General features: G+C 45.3%; 2 protein-coding genes across 2 annotated transcripts in view; both read right to left on the minus strand.

Moving 5' to 3' along the window:
• Positions 1 to 10,654: 10,654 nt before the first annotated feature.
• Positions 10,655 to 14,497, minus strand: fzd1 (frizzled class receptor 1). Its single transcript, XM_080005267.1, has one exon. It carries the CDS (start codon positions 14,196 to 14,198, stop codon positions 12,567 to 12,569), a length of 1,632 nt encoding a protein of 543 aa, XP_079861393.1. The 5' UTR covers positions 14,199 to 14,497; the 3' UTR covers positions 10,655 to 12,566.
• A 1,348-nt stretch (positions 14,498 to 15,845) lies between these two features.
• Positions 15,846 to 21,535, minus strand: part of cdk14 (cyclin dependent kinase 14) — a 122,225-nt gene continuing 116,535 nt past the window's right edge. Inside the window, exon 15 of the mRNA XM_088845569.1 lies at positions 15,846 to 20,718. The gene's annotated coding sequence lies outside the window, so the exon portion shown is untranslated. The remainder of the gene's footprint in view (positions 20,719 to 21,535) is intronic.

Below are 21,535 nucleotides of genomic sequence, written 5' to 3' on the forward strand. Positions count from 1 at the left end.
GCACAGCTCCCTGGAGGTGTCCCCATGGCTCCAAGTTACAAGTCTGCAGGTTGATGATAGTCCTACCTGTGACCAGTGACCATTACATGAGCAGTATGTGCAAGACTTTTGACAGTTGCAAGGGGGCAAAAGTGAAATATGTTTCCGGATTCTGACTTCTATGGCCCCAAACTCAGCTGAGTGGAGGTGTTGCAAGAGTTGGAGTCCTTCCTGTTGCTTGGTATTCCCAAAAAACACCCCCTATGCAAAAGAAGGCAAAGTGGACTAGCTGGCTGACAAAGAGGTCTCAGGTTTCTAAGTGTCTATATGTGTGCAGCTATATATTGTGGGGTAGGTGGGTGGAGCGTGCACACTTCTGCGGCTGACATGGATGCGTACCAAATGCTGGCTCGCTAGCTGCTAATTACAGCTCTCGCTCATCGCCAATTATGCTTGAGCCACAATTGACAGGAATCACTGTCATGGCTGTGGTTAGTTTCCGGATCCATGTGGAGTCCGAGCTATAAGGCCCCCAACCTACCACCAGGACCCCAAAACACCCTGATGTGTATTAAAGTACCCACCCTCCTTGGAAGTATTGGGGCAGACAGCTAAGTAACTAAGAAATATTTGGCAACATTTTCCCTCTAGGGTCGCTGTCCAAAGTAAGCAGAAAGGCACTTTTGAGGCTTTCATTTGCATGGTGCACAGGTACGGCATTCATAGAGCAAGACCACAGCGCTGCGGCCACGGCTCAGCAGAGAGGGAGCAAACGGACCGACCGGCCTGGAAAGAGACCGTGAAACACGAGGAGTCATGCGAGCAAGCTTCTTTTACAAATAGATAGAAGAATTAAACGGAGCCAGCGGTGGTCTGATGCAGACTTCCTTCTGTTTCTGATTAATTGCCTGTTCTAGATGCTTCTGATTCTAGGTCACTGGGCTCCTCTTGAGGGAGCGCCGAGGTTCGGTCAGAGCAGTCCGTGGTAGCGATGAAAAGTTTCTCAGTTTTTGGAGATTCGGGTCTTCACGAGTGACGAGCCGACGAGATTTGTTCACGTTCAATATGAATTATGCCAAATAACCCCCCCCCACACACACACACACACACACACGTTAATTTCACATTAATTTAATCCTCCTCACGACTCGTGCCTGTTTTCATTCACTAATCAGAGTGGAGTCAGTGAACGCCTGAGAAACGGAGTCACAAACGATACAACTCTTTTTGCCGGAGTGACTCCGGACTCCTGACTCATTTGAAAGATTTGTTCGCTACGAAAGGATCGTTTGCGAGTCTCGCATCACTGCTCCACGGACTCAGGGTGATAAAGGGGCGGAGGTGGATAAATGGCACTTCCCGTCATTGTGCGTTTGTCCGGGGGCCTCTGGAGGGCAGCGGCACGTGCACGTCCAGCATCGCACTCGCATTCACACCCGCGCTGGGAAGGATCGGCAATTTCGCATTAAAGTCTTCCGGGGCGGACGTGCGTTGCACCAATACAGGAAGCCCTGGGGACAAAGACAGGAACACACACAGCCAAACAGGAAAAGAAAAATCAAACACTTTTTGATTGTTTACCAATGCACAGTTTGTTAACTGTCTACTCTGTTGACGAAGGCTTCTGGATGTTGAGAGAAATGGAAGCACTCAGTGGTCTTTAAAAGTGGATATCTGCAGTTAATCTCAATGCTGAGGTTGGTTATTTTTTACCAAAGAGAGAACCTCTGTTTTTGCCCTGGGACTGGGGACGGACCGGGCTGCCCGGTCGCCTAATTCTTCTGCGAGGTTTCTCGGGAGCAGCAACAGGAAATTCGATGGCTGCCTTTCGAAAGGCTGGTTTTATTACTTGGGACAGAGCCAATAAAGTCTGGTGCCGGGTCCGGGCATTTTGATTCCACCCCCATCGCTCACCTCCACCTCCTCCGCCACCACCTCCACCACCGCCACCACCTCCACCGCCGCCACCACAACCTCCACTCTCTCTTTTCTTCTTCCTCTCTCTCTGAAGTCCTTCTCCCTCCCGCCGTGTCGGCAGAGGTGCAGGTCTGAAAACCAAAATGGCAACGATGACGATAAAGAGGCGTTTCCCTTATATTTATTACATTCATATTTCATCATTTTTCTAATTAACTCTGTGTCTGCTACGTGTGTGATGATTTGAGAACCCGTCACCAAGCAGGACCGAGAGCTGCTCTCTGAAAGTCATAATACGGTTTCAATACAGATTGTCCGGTGCAGAACTGGCATGAGGTCTCATTTGAACCGGGACTTTTCAGACATCTTTTCATTCGGGTTGGATCACCATCCATCAATATTGGGGGCAGAAATTGGTGAAAAACTGTCGTCATTTCAATAGTTTCAGGAGCGGGCCGCTCATCCATCATCCGGTGTTATATAAGTCCCAGCTTCGTCTTTCGGAACTCATTTCCCTTCAGCCACTTGCGAGTACCGCATCGAGGGTGAGGAAGGGTCATTTACCTTTGTGCGGATCTTTGTGCACGGAGCGTAGCTGCTTCGTACTCCTTTCCTTTTTATTCCTTTCCACTCATTCTTTTATGTTGCCTATACGTCCAAATACGTACGTGGAGTATCAACGCAATAAAAGTCACAATTACCAAAGATGTGGACTCAAGTCATTGTGACTTGGACTCCACTCAAGTCACTGTTTGATGACTTGCAACTTGACCTGACAGAAAATAATAGAGCCTCGACTTGGACTGGGAAGTTAAAGACTCGTGACTTGGCTCGAGACATGATGGTTCGAATGACTGGTTTGTGTTCACTGTCATTCACGGAAAACCTTGAACTAAAACGTGATTAGCAAACAAAAACGTTGGTTGGGCTCGGTCGTCCCCCTCACCTTATGTTGTTGCGGCATGGAAGCAGATGGCGAAATGTTGTTGTAATCCATGAATGTTGCCATCATGCAAATTTGAGATTTCCTTATTAAACACAAGTTGGTGTTAAGAAAGTTGTAAACAAGGGACAATGGGTTTTTTCTCTCTTCCACGTTAAGCTCCGTGCGCTGTGATTGGTCCTCCACGTTTGTTTACATTCGCTCCTGCGTGCAGATGATGTGAAGCACAGTGACTCCAAATGACGTCATATATCGCTGTTTTTTTGAGACATTGTGACAGCAACCGTATAAAAGTCTGACCAATGCCGGTCAATTATTTTTCATTTTTTACCACATTGGAATCGGCAGTTATGCAGTCGATGTGTCCGGATATTTTAATAAGCATAATAAACAAATATACATTGATTATTTATCCTGTACTTATGTGTTTTACACTTCTTCTTCTTTCAGCCAAATCGCCAAAATAAGAGTAAAAGTCAGATTAGGCATTATAAATCCAGTCGTTTGTTTACACTCGTGTTCAGAAAGGACATGGCTATCCAAACAGTAAGTGATGCTGCGTTGCTTCGAAAGTGATGATGTGTTCTCGGAAAAAAAACATTTAAAAAATTAAATGTAATGTCATCTTTTATCTTTCAAAAAGTTATTTTTTTGTTTATTTTTATATATTTTTTTGGTTATAAGTTAAATGTTCTCAAATATAGAACCTTTAATAAAAATATAAGTTTTTCAAATTGATTTAAAAATGTTGCAAATTTTTTTTGACAAAATATCCGCCAAAAAAAATCGATAATCTATGGGCTAGGACTCTCCAAAATCGGTGTGGGACCCAAAAATCCGGCATCAGTAGGGCTCCAAAAATACAATGTATATCATCTTATGATATATATCGTCATATTGCACAGCCCTAATGATAAATATAAAATATAAACATTTTCAACGTCAATTTTCACATTACAAGAGTCAGTGTAATGTTAGCTGGTATGCAAGCGCACCCTGGGAAGAGCATTGTCATGACTGGATGACCACCCTGTCAGCCAAGCTCCTCGCTACCTGAGGCTGTTTTCAACGAGAAGCACGCGTTACCCTCCCGCTGGTTACGCACACACAGTATGATCAGATCACATCATCAAGCAGCTGCAACCGTGCCAAGAGTCATCACTTTCGGATTAAAACATTTCCTTCATTCAATTCAATTTGTGCAAATGTGTTCATAACATTTTGAAATGTTCTGCATACAGGCAGACAGACAGACAGACAGACAGACAGACAGACAGATAGACACGGGTGCAATGTAACAGAGTTTGATGTTGTAGTCTGGCTGTCAGTATTTCGTTGTTTAAAAGTGATGGGGAGGGAATTTTTTCTTGATTGGGACGAAATTAATAAATATATAAGCTTTTGTAAGGATATTTCTTTTTTGATTAGCGTTATTTTACTGAATATCAATAATTATAACACAAATTAAATTCATTGTCATACTTTTTGAACAGGTTAGATAGATTGGCCAATAATATCATTATTAGACAGGTACTAATACCTTGTCTTTTCTCTTCGTAAAGAATGGATACTGCAGGCAAGACTTGAGGGAAAAAAGGTACTTGACTTGAGACTTGACTTGACTTGCCCATGACATCGGACTTGCTTGAGACTTGGATAAGAGGGACTTGGTCACATGTCTGACAATTACTGATAATTCGGTAGCCTCTTCCGCCGTCTTGGGTGTGCTGTAAAAGTCCACAACATCATATGTCATGCATCATTGTGACACATCCGGCCTCCTTTACGCTCTGCCCAGGGGCCACCACATATTTCCAGTAGGTGTAAACGTGTCTGATACGGACAATCTCCGGTTGTGTACTACATGTGTGGCAACTCGGGACAATGTCCGGATCTGATTATTCGCAGCTCTAGACATGACAGCTTGAGCCGGGGCTGTGTTTAAAGGAAACTCGGAAAACGGTAACTCGTGCTCCGTTTTATGAATCCAAGGAAACTGTAATCCCAGAAGATGTTTCCGCACCGCAGGAAGTTCTCAGAACCATTGGAGGAACTGACCTTTTTCTTCTTGTGTCCACATTGCGTCAGACAGGAACAATTGTAATTCTTAAAACACTGTTCTTCAGGGATATTTAAACTGAACAGAAGAGCAACGCGCAGTGACGTAGGTGCACGTTGATCTGTCCAGACTTGAGTCCAAGGTGTTTGTAACTTTTGTATCTTGTGCTGTGTTTCACAGAACCCTGAAAACTGTTATTATTCCTGCTATGATAACACACACCATGTTGCTATAATCAGCCAGTTATGATGGCAGTGATCCAAACCACAAGGCCTTGCAAAGAAAACTTTACTGAGTGTGTATGTATAATCACATTCAAGATTTTGTTTTTGTCACATGCATTAATACAGTCAGCACGGTCCAGTGAGATGATAAAAGAAGCAAAACAAAGTAGGAATGATAATAATAATAATAATAACAACAACAACAACAACAACAACAATGATAATATTAATAAACATAATACAAACATAATATATTTTTCTTCCTAATTGCTTATAATAATAATAATAATAATAATAATAATAATAATAATAATAATAATAATATCAATAGTAATAATAATAACACTCATTTAAATTTAAAAAACACTGTACATGAAAGCAAAATTACAAGCAAAACATTTATAAACAAAATTTGCCCACGATGTAATATAGATATGCATGTACAATATGCAACAGAGTGTGCATGTACAGTGTACAACAGTGAATAATTAGGTACATAACATTATGAACCTCTGTTCTTGGCCACAATTTAATGGATTTAACTCCATCCATCTTCTTCATTGCTGAGATTTTTTTTAAATTTCCCTTTGGGCCAAGTCACAAAAAAGAATGATATTGAGAAATATACAGCTTCTCAAGGAGGCTGGTTTTCAAACAAGGCTAAAAGCACACTGACCCAAATCTGGCATGAAATCTACGTATCTGTACGCGGTATATTTGTAAATGTAGATTCAAGGTCAGAGAAGCGTGCACGTGCATCACATATAGCACGTTTCAAGATGTGAGTCTGGATTTCCAAAACACCCAATTCCCATTGCGGGGACGGGGGTCAGGCCAAGATTTCAGGTCTCCCCACCCCCACATCTCAGTCCTCTCACTGTCTTTCAGTGCTGCTGCCTCCAAAACAGTATGGTTCTCATTTACCTCCCTCCCCCGCTCCTCCCTTTGGGAATCACACACACGTGCACACATCTGTGTGTGTGCGTGCGTGCGTGCGTGCGCGTATGTGTGTGTGTGTGTGTGTGTGGGTGCGGGATATTTTTACCCCAGGGTCTCTGTTTCCCAAGTTGGATCCACTCACCTCGGCGGGAGTCACAGCTTTTTTTGGGGATGGCCCGTTCCACTCCGCTCCTAATTTTTAGGGTGCTAAACAAAGTTTACACGGCAAGGGGAGGTGGAGTTTTTTCTTTCTGGGATGTTTCACACGGCGGAAAACAACCCTGGGGATTCACACGCCTGGTTTTTAACCCTCATACTCAGGACTTTGCACTGGAGTTGGATGGAGTTAATTTTCTGTGGTAGTATGTTATAAATTTCAATTCATCACCTATGATTTATGATTTATGACAATTGTCGAAAACCCTGTTGTGTTTATTTAAAAAAAATCCAACTTTTGTCCAGTAGTGTATTTATTACATAGTTATACTGTAACTCTAAACTATGCTCTGAACCTGACTCAGATTATTATTCCAGATAAATCTCTGACCCTAATTTTGTATTTGGTAATAATATCCCTTTCTAGTTTTTCCTGTTTTTGTCATTTATTTTCTCCCGTGATCATTGTCTTTCTTGCCTTAGTTTGTTTCTCTTTTATAGTGTGAGTATTGATGGACTTATTGTGTGGGTGGGTAGAGGTTTGTTAGAATAATGGGGGAAAAAAAGTTAATTTTTTACAGATTTTGAAGTTGAAATGAATTTGCTTAACCAATACAAACTTCCACCATTTTATGAATTCATTAATCAATTTATTTATTTTCTTTTTCTCCCTTTTATATAAATATATTTTTAATTTTAATTGCGTTATTTTATTGTATTTTATATATTATTTCTAATCATTCATTTTTTTCTATCTTTTTTTTTTTGGTTTGAGAATTTAAGCATTTAAATGTGATATGGATATTGATATTGATAATTCACGCTAGATTTGTTATAGGGTCAGATCAGATTCTTACTTACTCTTTTACGTTTTATTTTCGACCAATATCCAATATCCTCCTCCGTCTCCTCCTCCTCCTCCTCCTCTTCTTCCTCCTCCTCCTCCTCCTCCTCCTCCTCGTGTCTCTTTATCTGCTTCTTTTTATAAAACAGCCAAAGTTGCAAACAGACGGCTTCCATTAGAAAATTTCATGCCCACATAGTTCCATCCAGCGCAGCCTCAAACACTCAGGACGGCTGCATGGATAATTGAATTACATCTGTCTTTCCTCTTAAACTTTCCCTTTTTTGCCGCTTTATTTTTCTCTCGAGGGGACACGTGCCGCGCTCACTGAGTGGTGATAATTATTTTTTTTTTTAAAGAACCGAAAAAAACCCGAAACAACACGGTTGTTAAGGGGGTAACGTGTACTACGGGCGTCGTAAAGTGTTCGGGTGGTGGAAGAGTCCCCGAGAAGAGGAGCGTGTCTTTGATTTTGGGAGATTGAGCGAGGAAAAGCCCAAATGACAGGGTCTCCCAAAGAAACACTGGGATCAAATTCATCTGGGAGGGGACAGTCGCTGTTTTTACCCCGTCTCCCGTAGTGTATCTGTGTGTGTGTGTGTGTGTGTGCGTGTGCGTGTGTGTGCGTGTGTGTGTGCGTGTATGTGGAGAGGTTGGGGTCGGCCCACACTCGGGCTGTTTTTCCAACTACGTGTTTCCAGGCGCTCCAGAAAGGAAAGGAAAGGGATCCAGAAAGACTCCTTCCTCCTTCCTCCTTCCCTCCTCACGCCGGCTGTGTCGTCCTCCTCCACCTCCGACGGACGGAAAGACAAATTTAGGTCAGCGCCTAAACGCCATTGGAGTTGGGATAATATTTCCGACGCTAATGCATCGCACATCAGCCGCTCTGGATATACTGAAGAGCTTGATTGTGAAAACTGTCTCCGTATTTGAAGTGAAGTTCGTCGAGGAGAGCGGCGCGGCGTGGCGCGGTGCGGCGCGGCGTGGTAATGGAAATTTAATGAACTGCGGATTTGCGGTTTCATTTTCGGAGCTACCGAGAAGAAACGGAGGGGAGAAAGAAAGGGAGAAAGAGTACGAGGAGGAGGCAGGGTGGACGCTATGGAAAAAGAGCAGCTGTAGCGTGCGGAGATTTGGGTGGGAAGATCAAGATAACGCCCCTTTACTCAGTGCAACTTCGGACCACCGATACACACGTACACATACACAATATCTCGGCTGGATTGAGTTTTTTTTGGGGGGGAAGGGGAGTCGACCATTCTTTACGAAGGGGGAGGAAAGCTGCCTCTCTCTCTCTCTCGGCCGCTATCTCTCCGGCTGGATGTGTTGTAATCCTCAGATTGGCATTAGCAAAGAAATAAGGGCACGGGCTTAGGGATTTAGTCGGCCTTATCTAAATTGTAATGCAAATGATATGAAGGCACACGCCGCCTCTCGGTGCATGAGACTCACACAATGATGAAGGAAGGGAGGATGCGAAATGGAAAGTTTGAATAAAGAAAAGTGACCTCACATGCTCCCTCGCAGTGTAGGGGAAGGACATGTACGTACGTGTAAGTAAGTGCAAACGCACATGTGTTAGTCCTCCGCGAGCGCGATAGCGGCGAGCTGGCTCTCACGGCGCAAGCGGCCATGTTGGAATCTAGTCTGCCGAGCCGGAGCCGCGGCAGCATTCCTCTGACCTTGAGGAGGTTGTTTTGAGCACGGCCGAAGCCCGACGTTAAAGTACAAAATGTCTGGAACGACTGAAAAACAGGAGAAGGAAGACGAACGAAAATGGCGCAGCATCGGAGGTCGGGGGTGGGTGGGGTGGGGGGATTTAAAGCAGAACCGCTGCTTAAAAGTCAATTCCACTTCCTGCCAACACCAAGAAGGAACATGAAATACGTATAAACACAGGTTTGATGTTTTCGTACCCTCAACGAAAACAGCGATGCGTGACAGACGGCCCAAGATACGAATCGTAATAAAACACTTTGGCGCGGTAATAAGCGGTGTGGCAGCCATTGCAAACACCCAGTGTTCTTGTGTGTGTTTGTGCGTGAATGGCTTTTTCTTGCTTTGCTTGGCTTCCCCCCTTTTCCCCGCCACGGCACTCGGGGAAGGAGGGCGTTCTTGCGAAACCGCACTCAGTCATCCCGGGCGGCGAGAGAGGCAACGACAGACACGACGGGCTCAGCGCGCCGAGGCAGGCTCGGGCAGAGAGCACCCCGGGAAAGCGTCCGACTCGGGGGTCGGCCCGGAGAGGGTCTAGGGGGCAGACGACCGGTGGCAAACGGTCGAGCTCGAAGAAAAGGGGCCAAACGGCGGATTGTTACTTTACTTTATCGCAGTCATTTACGGACTGGACATTCTTTTGCAAAGTGCCCCCCCCCCCCCCCCCCGGGGGTGACGTTTTCGGCGAGACAGGCTGACAGAACAGCCGGGCAGGTCGGGAAACGCCCACCGCCATAAAAATAAACACGCTACTGACTGGAACGCTGGAAGCTTTACTTTTCCAAAGCATAGAGAGGATAAACACATGACATCAGCGTACGGTAGGTGAGCTGTGAAGCGGCCGCGGTATGAGGAAGAGTCATGACTCACACGTTTCCAGGCAGCGGGAAAGATCATTGCATACGTTATTATGAGGCAAAAAAAACCCCAAAACATTCTTATTGACTCCACGAGGAGCCTGAACGCAGTGATAAAGAAAAGCCAAAGCTCCAGACGGGGTCGATGGAAATGACGGATGGCTCTCCACTATAGGTTCCCCCTGTTGTCTAGGCGTCCGTTCTCGGAGCGTTTCCATCCTGTCTTCTTCCCCCGCGCTGCATTCCACAGCGGCGTTGGTTGTCGTCGTTATTGGTCACGGGGCAGCGAGGGCAAGCCTGATGCAGGAGAAACCTTTTCCTGGAAAATTGAACCAGCTATAAAAGGGAACCGCGCCGGGGACCGCATCCGTCCCCGTCCCGCCGGTGTGGTTCCTAATCCATTCTGCTTTTGACTGGAGACTGAGGTTGAATTATTAAAACACGGCTAAGGCAATATTCATCACTTCAAAAGGCGTAAAAAAAAAAAAAAAAATCCTACTTAAGTCCTCATTCATTCCCTTGTGATTGCAATTTAAACAAGTTAAGATGTGTTCAATTGCTCCTGAAGCACTTCCTGTGTTATTTTCTCTAAATGTGTGAAGCGATCTCATCCTTTGGAAAGTCCCTCCCCAGTGTAAGATATACAGTACGTCACATATCGCACATTATTCTTTGATATTGGATGACACAGCAGCACCTAAAAAAGACTTGGGTGGATTTAGACCTCACCTAACAAATGGCCATAGTGGATAATTGATGGTAATATTGATTTAAATGGAAGTTTGAGTACTAAATGAAACAATATAAAGATAAAACCCTACAGAGGCTCACCCAAATTCCGTGTGCTGCTAAACAAGGGTGAAAGGGCTATTTTGGGAGCCGACACCACAGTCTCGGATGACATCCCAGCAATGCAAGATATTCAAACACAACCAAAGTTCTTCCCACCGTACTTTCAGAGCCACAGAGAAAACGAACTTTAAAACTACACAAAGCGGTTTTGGTCATGAACCGGTTTGGGTAGAACCTGAGGACGGTTCCAAATTGGCCCTCAATTCGGCGGCAGCTCCCCACTTCGCCCGCGATCTCGTCCTAAATTTAGTCCCATCACCTGTTTACTTCCTGCACACCACACAGACATTCGGACAAAGCCACAACAGTTGCGAGGACGAAGGGTTTTTATTCTCAAAAGTACTCATTGTGTGGAAGATATAAGACCTTTTTTTTTTTTTTTTCACCTATAAATATAAAAGTACTTCCGATAGCAAATGCAAAGCAAAACAGCTGTATTGGAAGTACAGTCATCAACACGTTTTGAAAGAATTTCGATGCCTGACCGTCCGAATTAGACACTTTCGTTTCACATGAGCAAAATTGACAGTACGGCGTGTTTGAGGGTCTAAGTGTTCGAGTAATACCTCCTTCTTAATGACGGAGGTGTAGGCCTACGTTTCCCAGTCCAAAAGAGAAGCAGAGAAACCTCTTGTGCAAATGTTTCATTCGCACTGTCATCGAACGATGGTCAATCGTCACCTTATTATGTTATTTAAATGAAACATGAGAAGTCCACAGCTCTGGGAAAAAGGTTTTTTTTTTTGTTTTTTTTTTAATCCAAACATGATGTCTAGCTGATGTTGATTTTTTTAAGCTTGCATTTACACCATACCTCTAAACCAGGGGTCTCAAACTGAAATAACCTGGGGGCCTGGTTGTCTTGTCTTGTTGGGGGGGCACGTTGAACATCAGGGGGAAAAAAAATTGCCCTGTGGTTTTATAATTTAAAAAACGTTTTTTTTTTTTTGTCAATTGCTTAATAATGTCTGTTTGAAATAGACAATCATATATATATAAATAAATACATATATATAAATGAATATATATATGTTATATTTACTAAATGAGATTACTATTACTATTAAGCATTGTGCTCAAATGAATTTGCGCGCTAGATTTATTATCAACATGTAGGGGGCCACATTTAATTGTCTTGCGGGACGCATGTGGCCCCCAGGCCGGTCGTTTGAGACCCCTACACAGACTCACTAACAAGGCACGGACTTGGCCAGAACTGCCAAAAAATCTGGCATGATTGTTGTATTATTCCAAGTAATGCAACTCATTATGTTAAAAAATTATTTTAAAACATTTTCTCAATCACCGAAAAAGTCTGCCTTGAACTTTGGTGGATTCTTTGTGCTTTATTTAGGTTTTTTTTATTTTTGGGGTGGGGGTGGGGAGGGGGTAATGTTATCCTCTATAGTTTGAAACACGAGCTTAAAACACTTATTAAGGAGGACTCCTCTCTTCTTTCTTTGTGGTCCAAAAAAAAAAAGAAGGAAAAATTGATTTTGACCCTGCGGAGCCCAGGCAGCTGTAAGCTCTTCTACAATGGAGAAAAATAAAAAATAAAAATAGAGCTGATTAACCAGCATAAGGAGGAGCCACGAGGAAGCACTTGCCTTTCACAGGACTCCTGCCAAGAATAGAGCCAATGACCAGTAGCAGCTCCTGATCAAAGACACCAGCACAGCGTCCAGGAGTCATGAGACCTCCACCCGCTCAATGCCCATTCCAATACGTCCAAAAGTATGAAAATGTGTCGCAGTTGTTTTTTTTTGTTTGATTTTTTTTTTCGAAAATAAGAAAAAAAAGAATCTTTTGTCGATCTTTAAATACAAATATATACTTACAAAAAAATTTCACAAAATGTTTATGTATACTTAAAAAAAACAAAAAAAACAAACAATAAAAAAACAACAACAACATACCAACAAGTGTCTTGGTAAGTCCAACGCAGAAACAAACAAAATAAAAAAGGGATTATCATTCAGTCTCTTGACATAAGTCTGTATGAGAGTCCTGACCCCCACCCCAAACCCCCCAGTCCAGCCCCCCTGGTATGGGGGCCAGGGGGCCTGGGGCTCGGGGCCGATCACACCGTGGTCTCCCCCTGTTTGCTGTTGGCCAGTCTCGTGTAGAACCTCCTCCAGGAGTTGAGCGTCTTGCCGGACCAGATCCAGAAGCCGGAGGTGATGCCCACGATGAGGTTCATCAGGTACTTGATCATGAAGACCGTGAAGTCCGGGCTCACGTTGGGGTGGTTCTGCACCGGACAAGGCATGGCGTACGTCCTGCACGTCTGGCTGATCCACGTGCTCTCCCACTGCTCCCGGAAGGCCTGCTCGTAGAAGTAGCAGGCGATGACGATGGTGGCCGGCACCGTGTAGAGCACGCTGAAGACGCCGATGCGCACCATCAGCTTCTCCAGCTTCTCCGTCTTGGTGCCGTCGTGCTTCATGATGGTGCGGATGCGGAACAGCGAGACGAAGCCCGCCAGCAGGAAGGAGGTGCCGATGAAGAGGTAGACGAAGAGCGGCGCCAGCACGAAGCCGCGCAGGGCGTCCACGCTGTTGATGCCCACGAAGCACACGCCGCTCAGCACGTCGCCATCCACCTGCCCCACCGCCAGGATGGTGATAGTCTTGATGGCCGGCACGGCCCACGCCGCCAGGTGGAAGTACTGCGAGTTGGCCTCGATGGCCTCGTGGCCCCACTTCATGCCCGCCGCCAAGAACCAGGTGAGGGCCAGGATGACCCACCAGATGGAGCTGGCCATGCTGAAGAAGTAGAGCATCATGAAGAGGATGGTGCAGCCCTCCTTCTTGGTGCCTTGGACCACAGTCCTTATGTCATTGTCAAAGCGGTCGTTGCAGACCACCTTGTCCTCCAGGAGAAACCCGGCTATGTAGGCGATGGACACCATGGTGTAGCACCCCGATAAGAAGATGATGGGGCGCTCTGGGTAGCTGAAGCGCTTCATGTCCACCAGGTAGGTCAGCACGGTGAACAGGGTGGAGGCGCAGCACAGCACCGACCAGATGCCGATCCAGATCCTGGCGAACTTCAACTCTTCCTCATTAAAGTACATCATTCCATATGACTTTTTGGGCTCACAGGGCGCCCCGCAGTCGTCATTGCCCAGGAAGCGGTAGTTGAGGTATGGCGGCACCCGGAGGGAGGTCGGACACGTGAACTTCGTGATCGGTTGTTGCGTGGGCTTGGGTGTCGGGTTGGCGGGGCTGCTCTTGTCCGACACGTTCTGGCCCACGCACAGCTCGTCCGCGCCGTGCACGGGGAAGGACTCGCACGCCAGGCTCTCGGGCCACTGGAAGCCGAACTTGTTCATGAGCGCCTCGCAGCCCTGGCGGGCCCGCTCGCAGAGCGACCGGCACGGCGGCAGCGCCTGCTCCAGCACCGTGCACACGGGCGCGTACATGGAGCAGAGGAAGAACTTGAGGTCCGGGGAGCACTGGACCTTGACCAGCGGGTAGAACTGGTGCACCTCCAGCCCGGCGTCCTCCTGGTTGGTGTGGCCCAGCAGGTTGGGCATGATGGTCAGGTTGTAGGCGATGTCCGTGCACAGCGGGATGGAGATGGGCTGGCAGAAGCCGTGCTCCGGCACCGACATGCCCCGGTCCCCGTACTGGCCCCGGACGCTTCTCAAACCCGCGTTGAGGAACAGGGACAGGAGCAGAACCGTGCGTGGGACTTTGTGGTAATCCATGGCGAAGGGAGGGGGGTCGCGCACGGACACGGAGAGAAAATTAAAATAGAGGAGAAACTAAGCCGCGGTTCCCCCGGAGCGCTCCGTGCAGGGTGTCTCCGCGGGGTCCGGCTTTCCGGCAACTTCGCGGCTCTCTCCCCTCCGGGCTCTCCTCACCTCGAGGCGGATCTCCACATGTTGCGGTGCGCCGTTTTATTTTCCATTCATGTCTTACATCCACGCAGGTCTCCTCGCCACGCGATCCACTCCCGGAGCTGCTGGAGGAACTGCTCCGATCCGCAGCGGCGCTCAAACCTGTTCCCCTCTCTCTCTCTCTCTCTCTCTCTCTCTCCCTCTCCCTCTCTCCACCTCTCTCTCTCGCTCTCTCCACCTCTCCCTCCCTCCCTCTCTCCACCTCTCTCTCTCGCTCTCTCCACCTCTCTCTCTCTCCACCTCTCTCTCTCGCTCTCTCCACCTCTCCCTCCCTCCCTCTCTCCACCGCTCTCTCTCGCTCTCTCCACTCCGCTCTCTCTCTCTCTCCCTCCACCTCTCTCTCTCTCTTCCTCCACCTCTCTCTCTCTCTCTCCCTCCACCTCTCTCTCTCTCTCTCTCCCTCCACCTCTCTCTCTCTCTTCCTCCACCTCTCTCTCTACCTCTCTCTCTTCCTCCACCTCTCTCTCTCTCTCTCTCTCTCTCTCTCTCGCTATGGAAAAGTGGGCGGGACTTAGACGGATGGCAGATTTTTAGGGACCGTCCGCTTGGTTCGAGTAGGACGATTGCGATTTATATTTAATATTTATTAAAAAAAAAAAAAAAAAGACAAAAAAAAAAAAGAAACAACAACAACAAAAAAAAACAAGCAAAATGAAAATGTAGACATACAATTATAGATCCACCCCATGGCAGTCAAAAATATGAAAAATCTTGATATATTAAAGGGGATACATGTCATTGCGTGGAGGAAGCGGGGCCTGACCTCTATAGCTCCACGTGACACCGCCCACCACCCTCCCGCCCTCAACGCCGCGGAGGAAGGCGATGAAAGCGGCTTGTCCCCGTGAGCCCCGGGGATCAGAGGACTTTCACGCCCGGCCTCAACAGTTGGGAAGCGCCGCCACGCGGGGGGAGCCCGGGGAGACGGAGGCCGGGGGCCCGGGCGGCCTGCCGGGGAGCCCCGCCGCCGCCGGGGGCCCCGTCACCTTTCCAGCGCTTTCAACTCTCGGAGCGGCAGATTTCGTTTGGACGGTGTGATATCGGAGCGTAGAGCCGCCGACAATAACCATGAATATCAGTCACTGTCGATCCACTGTAAGAGGATAGGACGTGCCGCGTGCGCCTGTGATATGTGAAAAATTAATGCATCGAGAGATTAATATTTCATCTCGTGCACGCACATGAATACCAGTGATGATATTGACACAGGCAGCACCGCCTTCCCTTTCCCTTGAGGCATTACATCCGAAAAATCAAAGTAGAAGAAAAATATTGACGGTCCCTAAGGTAGAAAAGATGACAACACAGAGTTTTTAACCTTTTTTTGAGAGGAAAAAAAACCTCATTAAATACATTGTATGTCGCTATAGGCAGCATTTATTTGGTAACCATGGTATTAGAGTCTGTTTTCTGGTGATAAACAAAGGAACAGCCTGTGGTGACCACTCCCCAGAATTTGAAGCATTAATAAATTTTATTTCAGTTAAAACAACAATAAACAACATTTTACAGAAGGACATTACATCTTCCATAATAACATTACATAGAGGCTGTAACAAATAATGCAGCAACAGCTATTCTACTCTATACTTTATTCTTTCACTCTATGAAGTAACTGGCAACCCTTTTTGTTTTCCGTACCACTTGTGAAATTGACATTTTTTTTTTTTTCAGTGCAGCGTACAAAAAAGAAAAGAAAAAGAAACGGAAAATGCAAGTGAAGCTTTGTTGAAAAACCTTATAATACAGATTCAGTGTTGAGCACAGCAAAGATGCACATTGGATTCAAAACACATTGATTTCAGATAATAACATTAACCCCCCCTCCCCCTCCCCCCAGAAATGTGTGTTTGTATTTTGATAAATGAGTTGCTTTGGAGTTAACAGGGCATTTATTGATTACCCCATAGCACAAAATTGTATTAAACATCGCTAATTAAAGTTTTTAGAGTTTATTTTCCAGCACTTTATTGTCTGCAGTTTAACACCGTTGGTATCAAAAGATAAAAAAAAAACAGATCAATTACTCACATGTCTAGTTGACACGTGAACTGACGTATGATATATATTTCATATCCTCGTGCGTTTACAAAGTACTAAAATCAGGAACCTGTCACCGTTTATAACTTTAATTTTAATATATATATTTTGATGAGTGACAGCTTTATATATGACAACATGAAAATGCCTTTTTGTTTTTAATTCCCACTGTCACTTCGCTGAATGTGTAATATGACCTCCCCCCTTTCATAAGGCTGCACATTAATTCTCAATGGGGGAAAAACCGAAATCATCATGCAAATTTCATTGGGGCTGTAGTACTTATAGAACCTCGACCCACAACGGAGTCAAAAATATATGTTTTCATATCATATTATATTCAAGGCTGCCGAAGCTGCTTTGGGGCGTGAGTGTGTAAATAGACATGGGGGAAACCCCCCACCCCTCCAAAAAAAACCCCAAAAAACGAAATGCTGTGCCACACAGAAAGGGTGCGCGAGGCGGGGGAAACGTTATCAAAAATAATTCTTGAGCTGCTAATACTGCCAATAAACCCTGTAAGACCCCTTAGCTTGGCAATATTAACCCTTTGTCCAACTCACTTTTATTTTACTTTATTTTAAACACACCAGCTGAGCCCAGGCACGACACTGAAAAGCTGCGAGATGACTTTCAAGTTCACTTTAGCCCCTATCACACAGTTCCCGGTAAATTACTGGGATCACCTTTCCGGCACCACTAGTGAGTTTCACTATTCACACATGCAGCTACACATGTCTCTACAAGCTTCTCCTCCTTCCAAAAACACAGGGTCATATACCTGTATATATATATATATATATATACATCAGCCACAACATTAAAACCACCACTAATAACCACTAATATTGTGTGCTATTGTGTGCTGCCAAAACAGCTCTGACCTGTCGAGGCGTGGACTCCACAAGACATCTGAAGGTGTCACTGTGTATCTGCCACAATAAAGTTGGCAGCAGATCATTTGTGTTGTGAGCAAGTTGTGAGGTGGGGCCCCCATGGACCGGGCTTGTTCCAGCACATCCCACAGACGCTCGATCGGATCGGACCCTCACCCCGACCATCCACATGATGTAGAATGAAATGTGGTTCATCAGACCAGGCCACCTTCTTCCATTGCTCCATGGTCCAGTTCTGACGCTCACGTGCCCATTGTAGGTGCTTTCGGTGGTGGACAGGGGTCAGCATGGGCACTCTGACCGGTCTGCGGCTACGCTGCCCCATACACGGCAAGCTGCGGTGCACTGTGTTCTGACACCTTTCTATCGTAGCAGCATTGACTTTTTCAGCAATTTGTGCTGCAGTAGCTCTTCTAGCTCTTCCCTGTCGCCAGTTCACCGGTTGTCCTGCCTTGGACCACTTTTGATAGATACTAACCACTGGATACTGGGAACCACTCACAAGACCTGTCGTTTTGGAGATGCTCGGACTCAGTCGTCTAAACATCACAATTTGTCCCTTGTCAAAGTTGCTCGGATCCTTACGTTTGCCCATTTTTCCTGCTTCCAACACAGCAACTTCAAGAACTGACTGTTCACTTGCTGCCTAATGTATCCCACCCCTTGACAGGTGCCATTGGAACAAGAGGAGCAATGTTATTCACTTCAGCTGTCAGTGGTTTTAATGTTGTGGCTGATCGGTTTGTATGTATATCCATACATACACAAAGTTGCAAGAAGGCTGATTGGCGCGTTCAGGCAAAGCAGGGCTTTTTATTAAGGTCGAGGCAGGTGTGTTAAAGTGATCGTACAAGCTGGAATGTAGGGCAAATTCTTATTTGATTCTATTTATTTTTGTAAAAGTGCATTCTCAAAAGACTCGCGTCGACTCAGGGAGGGTTTCACCTTCGCTGAGTCTTTCTGCCTTTGTTTCTCTGTGTCGTCACAATAATAATAATAATAATAATGATCACCGTTGTGGACGGTGATGGAAGAATTAAAGCTGGAACGGAACAAACTCTCTCCTCAAAAAACGGCCCCGAGAGGTCGTCTCCTCTCACTCTGCTTCTTTCTCCACAAACACCAAAAAGTCAGCAGCATTTCATTTTTTTGGGGGAGGATTTGCCATTTCGTACCTGTAGCTGCAATGACTCCAATTAAAGCGTGCATGGGAATATGTACTCTCAAGCAAGACGTGGGTAATCTGAATGCCAGTGTGTGTGTGCATGCGTGTTTGTGTGTGTGTGTGTGGGTGGGTGTGTGTGTGTGCGCGAGAGAGAGGTCTCTGAGGCCCTGTCCACACGTATACAGATATTTTTGAAAGCGCAGTATTTTCTCTGTGTTTCGGCCTCCCGCCCACACCAAAAAAAACAAACAAACAAAAAAAAAAAAAAAAAAAAAAAAAAAAAAAAAGCGTTTAAGGTCACCGGAAACGAGCGTCTTCAAAACGCCGACGTCGGGACCTGCTTACGTGAGCATTTGAAATCTTTTTTTTTTTTGCATTCTCATGCGGACGGAGAGATTTTTTTTTTTTTTTTTTAAATAGAATGGTGGAAGAGTGTGTTTTCAGAAATATCCATATACCGTACGTGTGGACGCAGCCTCCAAACATCCATCTCCATTTCAATCCACATGTTTCCTTTTTATTTTCCACTCTTCCAGCCCGGTTTTCCCCTTCACTCACCAACAGTGCAGGGCCATTATTGTAATTGTTTCAGCGGATCTCAAATTGATTCATAAGAAGGAAGCCATAGTCTTGATAGTACTTCACATTATTCACCGATACTTAAGAAGTCTAAACGCATATCATTATTATAATTATATTATATATTTTTTTGCACGAAAACAACACCAAGGCCAAAAAAGAAAGAAAAGAAAAAAAAAACCCCGAATTAACAACAGAACATCTTCTCAGGTGACAACATTGCACTCGGCTAACACGTCCAATCGCTTTGTCATTACGTTTCCATAATTAAACGGAATATTATGGGATGTTGAGGAGCACACATTGAGTAGATATCGAGCATGGCAACATGTCTTTTTCCCTCCCGAAATCCCGAGACTGAGAGAAAGAGCTGGATTATTATCGTCGACATAAATCAATCATATCTGATACAATATAGAAGATGTTTTTTTTTTTTGGAAGCCATCAAATAAAGTCGAAAAGCGAGGATTGTCGCGGGTTGGACTGGACGTTAAAACGACCTATTGCCTTTGTGTAGGGAACCCCCAAAACACACACACACACACACACACACACACACACACACACACACACACACACACACACACACACACACACACACACACACACACCCACACACACACATTCACTCATACACGGAAGCGCCAGAGCTTAGATATTGACCATGTTCCACACACACACGCACACACACACACACACACACACACACACACACACGGACATCTGGAATTGTTCTCACTAGGTATTGCAGCTCGAACCCTATTTTTTTTTGTCTTTTCCTTGTTTTGCCGCTCTCCCTGCTTTGTATGTGTGCGCTGTCAACATCTCCAGCGGAGACAACACAAAATATCAGAATTCATATTATTCATATCGACCATTGCTGTTTGAAAATCGTTATTGTCGTGTGCAGTTCGTCATTTGACCTGATAAGGAGGTGAAGAAAAAACCTTGAAAATATTGCCATTGTTTTTTTTTGTTTTTTTGTCGTCTCTCCGATTTTTTTTTCGTTTGTATAGGTATGTGTTTACTTGCATGTACGTCGTATTTATTTATTTGTGTCTTGGCAAGAACAGTGTGTTGGTTGGGAAGATGAATGAATATTGAAATTGTCCATTAAATATCTTCTAGATGAGTATATTGTACATAGAAATATACATTCTTAAATAGGTAGCTAGTTACAAACACAGATCACAATATGTAGCGATAGTAAAGTCCTTTGTCGTTCAATATTGTGACAATGATATTATGTGTGAACGTTACCGTATTATAAAAAACAAAAAGTCAACAGAAAAATTGCAAATCATAGCCTGAAATCTTAGGTACCATCAAAAATATGCTCACATGCACTCACGTATGTACACTCGCATGCTCTCTCGTACACACACACACACAGGCACACACACGCACGCACGCACGCACGCACGCACGCACGCACGCACGCACGCACGCACGCACGCACGCACACACACACACACACACACACACACACACACACACACACACACACACACACACACACACACACACACACACACACACACCTCTGTGAAGGTAATAACTTTAACACAGAGGTGGGGGCGCCGTCATTCAGCCGCTTCCTTCATGTGAAAATCTCGCCGAAAATCTTCCGTCGTTTTCCAGCAGCCACCTGAAGGGCAAACAGAGGGCACATTGAAAAAGTCAATTCAGCATTTGATGTTGTATCCCCGAAACGCAGAAATGTTTCTATCTCGTGTCGCAAGATCAAAGTGGCAAGGCAGCACCAAAGTCGCGTTGTTCGTCAGTTCCAGCCATAATAACAGCTGCGGCAGATTGAGTCTGGCTCTGAAAGTGTGTTTATTAGTCGTTGTGAAGGGGTGACGAATTCAAGATTCGACTCTTTTTTTTTTTTTTCTCTCGAGGTGCAGTTCTCAGGCTCTTGGTTGATTTGGTTTAGCTGGTGCAAGGCGAACCAGGGAGGGCTTCCTGTACGGCGAACGGGAGTCAGAAGAGTCAGTTCAGCTCTGAGTTACAAATGTAATTCACACAAGAATCAGTTATGTGATGAGTTCCAAAATGATTTCTTTCGGTGGGATGCAATGACCAAATCAGTAACATTCCATAGGAGTTTTTGCCAAAAGCCTCGTCCTCTATTACCTTGGACTTAAATACCGTCCTCAGTAATAATTTTCAGTTTGGGGAGATGAAGATTACATTTTTCCTTGCCGGAGTGACTCTTACTCCTAAGTCATTTAAAACGATCTGTTCACTATGAACGAATCGTTTGAGAGTCTTGCATTTGTACGTAATACAACACAACAATAAGCGCAGCTCTTCGTGTTGTGCCGCCGTATTATTTAATGGTAAAAAAAAAAAAAAAAAAAAAAGTGTGCCGTGGGAGTTAAAAAAAAAAGGTTGGGAAACACTGGAACAGAGTAGGAAGATGAAGAGGAGGAGCAGCGGGAGGGAGGGGCGGAGGAGGAGAA

This window comes from Zeus faber (genome assembly GCF_960531495.2).
Source record: "Zeus faber genome assembly, chromosome: 8".
NCBI lineage: Eukaryota > Metazoa > Chordata > Actinopteri > Zeiformes > Zeidae > Zeus > Zeus faber.